The sequence below is a fragment of the Merops nubicus genome, unplaced genomic scaffold (genome assembly GCF_000691845.1).
Source record: "Merops nubicus isolate BGI_N331 unplaced genomic scaffold, ASM69184v1 scaffold23820, whole genome shotgun sequence".
NCBI classification, from domain to species: domain Eukaryota; kingdom Metazoa; phylum Chordata; class Aves; order Coraciiformes; family Meropidae; genus Merops; species Merops nubicus.
Window position 1 is genome coordinate 14,619 of NW_008582765.1, and position 8,105 is coordinate 22,723.

Here is an 8,105-nt window from a genome sequence, read left to right on the forward strand (position 1 = left end):
ATCTCAGAAGGTGGCAGAAGGTAGCCACAGGCTACCTGCACAGATGCAGCACGTCAAGCAGAGACCCTACAGGATAACCTGGTGTTTGAAAAAGATGGGCAAGATATCCCATGGTCAGATCAACACAGGCTGTTCTGGGATGGACCTCAGGTCAAACAGTGCGAACCAGCTTGCCTGCAGCCAGGACACATGAAGGGGTCTCTTCTACCCCTGTTGCCATACTTAGAAGCATTTTACTGAGCAAAGCATCACTCACTTTGGCTGAGCAGGTCTGGATCTTGACTGCCCGTGGCAGGCAGAAAAAAAGCTGCGGCTCCAGCGTTCAGAACCAGTTGGTTTATCTGCCAGAGAAAGACTATGAGAGCAATGTGTGCTGGAAGGTCTGCAGTGAAGGCAGCAGGTGACCACCATGGAAAGAAACTCAATCCCAGGGTGCAGCCTTGCAACTGGAGCTCACATGCAGCAGCCTGGCACATTTGGGCTCTCCTGCTGTGCACTGCTGGAGCCATCTATAACCTGTACCGTCCCTCTGCTCAGATCGCACCTTTGTTTTGCTAAGTAGACGTCCCCCCTCCTCCTCCTCCTTCTCATGCACTCCCCACCAGGGAGAGAAGCGCAATGAAACCTAGCAGATTCTGGGCAGAGCTGTTTCATCACACGCCAGGTCTGCCTGACCACACCTTTGCTGTGGTCGGTGCTTGTCAGAAGAAAGATAGCAGGGAAAGTAAGTCCAAGTCAGGGAGCAAGGATCAAGCTGGGAAAGAAGGAGAGCTACCATTTCACATGACTCACATTTTCCAAGGAAAGAGAAGGGTTATAGGCCACACAGCCATGGCAGAGCACTCGGGCGAGCCTTTCCCACCCTGCCTCCCAGCCCCAAGTGCAGGGACCCACCTTGATTCCCATTCACTATGTTCTCCAGGGTTGACTTTATGCTGCAGATGATGTAAGGCAGTTTCATGCTCTGCTACCTACAAGCTCAGCTGAAAATTGTTACTGGGCAACACACAGCAGAAAACCAAGGAAAGACACTTCTGAGAATAAGATCCCCTCTTTTGTTTGCTTGATCTCAAGAACATCTAATAGAGACAGAGTCAGTTTATTCCTCTGTGAGAGTCTCTGCCTGACTGAAACAGCGCTCTCCCTGTGTGATGTCTGAAGTCCCATCACTCTTCCTTACAAAGATCCTGTTGGACGGCTCAAGGGATGGGCACACAGGTCTCACACCCATAACCGCCAAGCAACACAGGTCGATGCAGCTCACATGAACTTCTGACAAAGACTGGCAATGGCATGAAGGTTGCGCTGCTCTCACCAATTCTGAAAGTGTGAGAAGTGATGGGATTCACAGGGATGACTCAGATGCTGGAGGAATCCTTCCTGTTCACAGGGAGCCACACTCAGGGTGCAGCTAAACCCATCAGGCTATTCTATCATTATTTTAGGCCAACACGATGCCTTCATTAAGCCCAAACTCAAAACCTTTCCTCTCCCTGTTCCCAGCTGATGCTGTGGCAGAGCCGCTGTGGGGAGGACCTGAGCACTGGTACTGGTGGTGCGGGAGCTTTCTTCCTGTAGCTGCACTCATACCCTGAGCTGCCACCACCTTCAGCTGCAGAGACCAGTCCTCTTGTGCTGACACCTCCCTGATGTCACCCAAAATACACCCAGTGCCACTTTCCTGAAGGTCTGGAAGAGCCAAGATCTATGCTGCTGTCACATGATGCACGCTGGATAAGCTGTGCTCTTCCTTCCTTGAAGCCTTCCTCCAGTTACGACAGCTAACAGCTACGCTCGCTGGAACCGAGGTGCACTGAGATGTATTACTAGTGATACTATGGTTTCTCTCCCCAAAGACAACTGCTGGGGCTTCAAACATCCTGCTCAGCCAAGCCACGCCAAGTTTCACTTCAATCAAAGCCCACAGGCATTGTGACTTTGTCTAGAATTTTTATTTCACAGAGTAGAACTGTTTTGAGCATATTCACAAGAATAAATATAAAATTACTCTTCAGAGTAAGAAGATGAGCTTTTATAAAAATATATCTCTATCCCACAGAACCACTTAGGCAGGGTTCTCATTACGAAACATTATTTAATAAAAAAATAAAACACTGAAAATAAAATACTTGACCTATACTGATTGGATCATGAAACAATTGAAATTTTTAAAAGTATATAAATATTGTAAATATTCTTAATAAAAATAACATTTAAATAGATGTGAAGTGAGTCCATCCAGATGAACGGAACACTGTAGGGAGTCACTGTTTCTTCTACAGGGCACCAACCTCCTTGTATTCACTGGCATTCGTTTGTCTCCTCTTGTTTCGGCACCTAGAAGCAGAGAAGTGTGAGTTCTGGAAGGCCAGCTGGCTTTTGGGAAGGGTAGGGGGGGGTGAAAGAATTAAAAAAACCAAGCTGTATGACATCCTCACATTTGATTTAAACCTCTAGCAGCTAGGCTCTGTCTGTACTCACTTCCAGGTCTGAGATAACTTGCACGCAGTCTCATTTCCCAACACTTTACTGAAGATTTCCCATTTGCATTAAAGTCTTGCTGTTGGCACTAGGCTTGTCTTGAGAAATCCTGCTGGATCCTTCCCTGCAATAGGGCTGAGCACCCTAACCAACTAGGTCACCTTCTGTTTGAGAGGACGTGCCATCGAGTCTCCACACAGGGAAGAGGAATTGCAGCGGTGACCGTTTAGCTATCAGCTCTGTGAAGCTGAGCTCTCCTTCTGGGGGCTGTTCCACTTTCGTGGCTCTCTGACAGCTCCTTATCATCAGTTCTTAGCCTGAAGAATGAGTCCTGCTGCTTGTGTGGGTCTGGTAATGGAGGAGACTGCTGTCCTCTGTGGTAAAGCTGGTAAGGCGATGCTTGTGGTATCACAGTCACCACAACAACATGGCAGATAAGCAAATTAGCTAGTATTAATCCAGTTGCTCTCCAGTTCCTGATGACTGGGGAAATGACGTTACCAAGAAAGGGAACTAGAATTTCCCTATTCCCTGTCTGTTCTCTCCTTCACCTCAACACACTCCCTATCCACAGCTGACTCACGTTCCTGTGCTGTGAAGAAAAATCCTTTTTACCTTCTGCAGATGTAGTAGCTTGCAATAGAGACAGCAGCGACGAAAAGCAGCACGACAATCACCGTTAGCACCACGTACTCCTTACTGAGGGGCTGTCTGACAAGTTCCGAGTGCACGCAGCGGACACCAGAGAAGCCTACGTCACACCTGAGGAGCAGACACGCAGAACTGGAGACATCGCTGTGGGGTTATGCTTTAGCAGTCCACAAAGCATGTCACACTGCTGGCCTGCTGCTCCCTCAAGGACAAGCAATTTGAAATGATGTAACTTCAGCCCATGTGGTCCTAGACATGGCTGCAAATTCTTCAGGTAAATGAGGAATACCCTTAAATATGCTTAGAGGGTAGGCTCTTTGTAGGCCGAATCAAAGGAAAGACCTTGCTGCTTTGCCTGAGGTCTGGATCTCACAGTGCTCTAAATACATGATGAACATGGGAAGTCCCAAGGTTAAGTGGGGTTGGTGACTAATTCCAGGTGTCTAAGACTCTCATCTGGGTTTCACTGGAGCCAGCACATAGTGCTTAGCTCTTGCTCAAATGCAGCTGACGTGTATTATAGATATACTGTTCCTCTTCAAGTTCTTGTGAACATCTAAATGCTTTGCTGGGTCCTTGTTCCAGATCACTGTAAGCAGCAGCGGGACCCAAGGCCGCACACGGCTCATCTCAGAGCCCACCTCAGGAGGGTCTGCAGGGCATCGCGCCCTGTCCGTACCTGCAGTAGTGCTCATCCAGGTCCACTATGTACACGCATTGCCCGTGGAAGCAGTAGTCCTTCATTTCAGGTTTGCACCTTGTTATCCCAACCTGAGCCACACGTGGACTGTTCTCTGTCTGGACTGCAAGGAGACTGTGTTAGCACCTCATCAGTCTTATTTTCCCTCTGTATTTCCCAAACAATGTACAAGTTTTACAAGTACAACGAACAGTCTCGCACCCAAGAGACCTCCAATACAGTAGCCACTAAAGCAGGTTAGCCTTCTGAGCAGGGAGAGCATTTTCCTGGGCCATAGTTATACTGACTTTTCCTTCAGGAGTTCCACAGAAGCTATTGCTGCTTTTATAGCAGAGTTTTCCCCTCAGACAGAGCTCTTCTGCTGTGGAAGCAACATTAAAGGAAACGCAGGGTAAGAAATGGTTCTTGTTCGACAACGCTGTGCACTTTGCGGGATGGTGGCGACACTGCTCAATGGGAAGATGATTTCCCAGGACCTCTGTGAGCCCGCTGGCACAAGGAAGCTGGGAACCAAAGCCTTGTTATTTAGGAGGAGAGCTGTGCTGTACACTTACTGAGCGCTGTCGTGCAGTTCTCCATCTCACCAGGCCCACACAAGGGGATCACTGTTGTGCACAGCACTGTCTGCAATAGGTAACCTAGAAGAGAAGAAAAAGCAGAGTGAGGACTAGATGCTTTTCAAGTGTACTTAATTATTCCAGCTGCTATACTCAGGAAGTTAATACAAGAAGAACATAATCTTTTTATTTCAGTAGGAAAAATACCTAGTGTTGTAAGCTGACAAAACATAGGTCTGAGAGATCTGCTGCCTCTATTATACAAGGCTGCCCAAAGAACATCTCTGAAATACAAACTTTCTATGTAGAACAGAGACCAAACCAAAACTCAGTGCCTGTAACCCTTTCACCCACAGTCTGAGTGAAAATGGGCAGGAACAGGCTTGGAGAGGTGATACAGGGGAGACAGAAATTAGGCCATGTGAGGTTTTGACTTGTCTGGCACGGCACTTGTGCAAGGCCCACCTCGCAGGGTTCCACGGCTAGGCACGACAACCCAGCACTCATTGCAGGAGTTCTGCTGAGCGACAGCCGGATGTCCTTGGGTCACAACAGTCCACGGGGAGAGAATTTCCTTGGACTCAGCAAGTCAGCGCAGAGGGTGACTCAGCACACCAGGTCAGTGCCGAGCCAGGCTCAGCACCCCAGCACTGCCTTCAGAGACCACGTACTGCTCGAGGTAGGCTTTACACAAAAGTTGTTCTTGATCAGCAAAGAGCTTCCTCAGCCCTCCTCCTGCAAGCAGCCTGAAAGGCTGGACAGTTCCTGCACTAGTGTTGGCCCTTCTCAGTTAAAGCCCACTTCCTAACATGAGATACCAAACCCTCTTCATCTGGTCACTGGGTTGGAGAGGCTACTGACCACTTTATGGATCCTGGGCCAGTGTTACTTATTCTCAGCAGAACCCCAGAAGAAAAAAAGTACATTTCTGTCCTTCCTTCACCATCCATGCAGAAGAAAACTGCAGCTCGGGAGGTTTGACAGAGGTACCAAATATAACAGGAGACTGCAACAGGCAGGCTGAGGAGTCAGGCTACCAGTGTAGTGGCTGCATTTCCTCACGGAGCAAGGGCCCTTCTCCTCTCAAAATCCAGCTTATAAAGCATTTTGGCATCTTTAAGGCTGTATAGTGCTGCATGGACACGGCTTTCAGGTGTTCTACTACTTAAATTAACATTTCCAATCCGGATTTGAAGGTGAACACAAGTACTTGTACCTTCCCAGCTAGTCCGTGAGGAACAGTCAACATTTGCCCCAGCTGGCCATGAAATCCATCTGGTGAACATTCCTAAAAAAAACTAGCCTGCTCATGAACTGCTTAGTCATCAGCCCCATTCCAGAGAAGTCTGTAATGTGTGTCTTTGGGCTGTTTGCCTCTATTAACTTGTCAGGTCACACGTGTCTAATGCAGGGAGTGTGCCTTCATAATTTCTTGATCACTCTAATTCAACTCCAGTTATTAGAAAGTTTCATTACATGTACAGAGTAAAAATCTTGTAGTGATTTATGGACTTCCTGCAGCTCATCTACTTCTGGGTGGTTAGCAGGCTTCCTTTAAGCTTTATTCCAGCTAGATAGAAGAACAGCAGTGATATTAGAGTAATGGGGGGGTTGTGAGTGTGTTTGTGTTTCTTTAAAAGCACCATTCCTCCTTCCTACCACACTCCCCACCACACTCCTCGCAAAGCTAATAAGCTAGGTTTCCAAAGAGCTTTAGAAGAAAAGAGAAAGACCAGTTCCACCAAAGTGAGAGTCACAGTAACAGACCCAACTTGACTTGTATAGGAGACCAAGCTGGAGACATCTGTGTCTGCCAGCATGACTCAACAGGACCTACCTGTGTTTCGCTCCAATGGGGCAGGACTAGCAAGTTTACTTTCAGGGTGGGATTATATATATATATATATTTTTTTTTTTTTTAAACAGCACTGTGCTCACTACAGATTTCACTGGGGGAAGTGGTTTAACGCACCTGTAAGGCCAATCTGAGTTGCCACAAAAGAAAGTTATGTTTTTGAGGGGCAGGCCTTGTGCTTTGGCTAGGGAACCAGTGTCCCAAGCGATGCTGGAAAAAGAAGATATACCGAATCAGTCCTTCGTCCCAGGAATAAGAGGGACTTTTCAAGAGCTAGTCCAATGGATGAAGTCAGTTGATTAACTCTTTTAGCCTCCATATTTCTTTTGCAACTTCTATACTTCCAGCTCAAGAGTTACCAGAACATGGCTTTTATATCTGAGAAACCCAGATTTAGGTATGTGAAAGAGATGGGCAGACTCCTCTCTTTGCTGCAGGAGGCAGCACCTTCCAGCTGGAGGAAAGGCCACAATTCAAGACACCTAGGAGAGACAAATTAGAAATAGCCTCCTCCTACGACACCAAACAAAGGCTTGTCCCATTCCAGCCAGGCTGGAATAGCCTCCTCCACCTGACTGTAGCTGCCCAGGCTGGAAAGGTTGTGGGTATTTGCTGACACCCAGCAGGATTTTCTGCATCCAGACAAAGTTCTTCCTGTTCTGCACTGTTATATTTTGCCCTTTCCTCCATGCACATACTCCTTTGACATGAACGGGAAGGGGATCCTGCAGGAGGATAAGGGTTCCACATGCTGCAATGGCAAAGGAGAGCCTTTCCCAGAGTAATTATCAGACGCAGTACACCAAACATAGGACCTGGGAGAGGTGGTTATATTTTTACTCATTCGCTGCTCACTAAGCAAATACTCTACAGGGTACAAGATAAGAGCAATGAGATGGTGGATATTCAGGTGTGCCTGGCAGGAAGGCAACTGCTACACTTACTGCTACAGCACCGCCCCTGCAAGGTTAACACTGACAGCATGGGCTTTTAATGGAAGAGGAACAATGCTGCTGTTGACTCGTCCTTCCATGAAGGATGAAAGGAAAATGAGGGACAGAGTCTGGCTGCCACGAGAGATGGCATGCAGGGACTAATGATTTCTTTGTCCACTGGAAGGCAGCTCAAATTTCCGGTTACACGATGGCTGTTGAGAACGAAGGATGCACAAACAGCACACGCATCACTGAGAATAAGTCTCTTTGCAAGATTTATGCCCATTTTGCAGGGGAGTTGTCTGAGATGTCAATCATCATTTGAGTTAGCTTTGCCTGTCACTGAGATCACTAGTCTTTACTAGTTCATCTGAAGAAGACTCCATGATGCCACTTTATGCTTGGCATCTCTGTGGTCTCTCTGCCACAGCAGTAGCACCTATGCTCTTCACGTGGGATGTGCTTCCAACACAATGCCAAGCGCAGAAGTGTCGAGCTGACATGCACCTGGAAGATCTCAGCCCATTTTTAACTCTAGAGACAGATCAAGGTGGATCCCTGTGGGGAATGGTCCATTTTCTCTTTCCCCCACATAAGTCTAAAGAAAATGCCTTTCAAGCCAGCAGAGCAAGCAAAGTGCCTTTTTGCTGATTTAGCCAAAGACGAACTGAGACAGACTCAGATAAGAGCATAACAAGAACTGGCAGAAAAACAGATAAAAGGCTAAAGGACTGCCTCTGATAGAGTATGCATCTGGCCAATGCCAATTGGCTAAGTCGAACAGTGACTGCTATCTAAAGAAAGCAAGCTAGCTTAGCAGGCCAGAGAGCTTCTGTGTCGGCCAGACCACTGTGATACCTGGAGCTGCCTGAGCTTGCCAACACCGCTGCCCGACGCCTGAGAGGAGAGAGGAGAAGGGAAGGGCC

The 8,105-nt window shown here is 47.6% G+C and overlaps 1 protein-coding gene across 1 annotated transcript in view; it reads right to left on the reverse strand.

The window, feature by feature from the left end:
• Positions 1 to 2,276: 2,276 nt before the first annotated feature.
• Positions 2,277 to 8,105, reverse strand: part of EREG (epiregulin) — a gene marked incomplete at its 5' end in the record, with an annotated part of 7,507 nt that continues 1,678 nt past the window's right edge. The window contains 4 exons of the mRNA XM_008938628.1: positions 2,277 to 2,337; positions 3,097 to 3,243; positions 3,812 to 3,935; positions 4,387 to 4,470. Of these exons, the coding sequence (XP_008936876.1) occupies positions 2,277 to 2,337; positions 3,097 to 3,243; positions 3,812 to 3,935; positions 4,387 to 4,470 (416 nt within the window). The remainder of the gene's footprint in view (positions 2,338 to 3,096; positions 3,244 to 3,811; positions 3,936 to 4,386; positions 4,471 to 8,105) is intronic.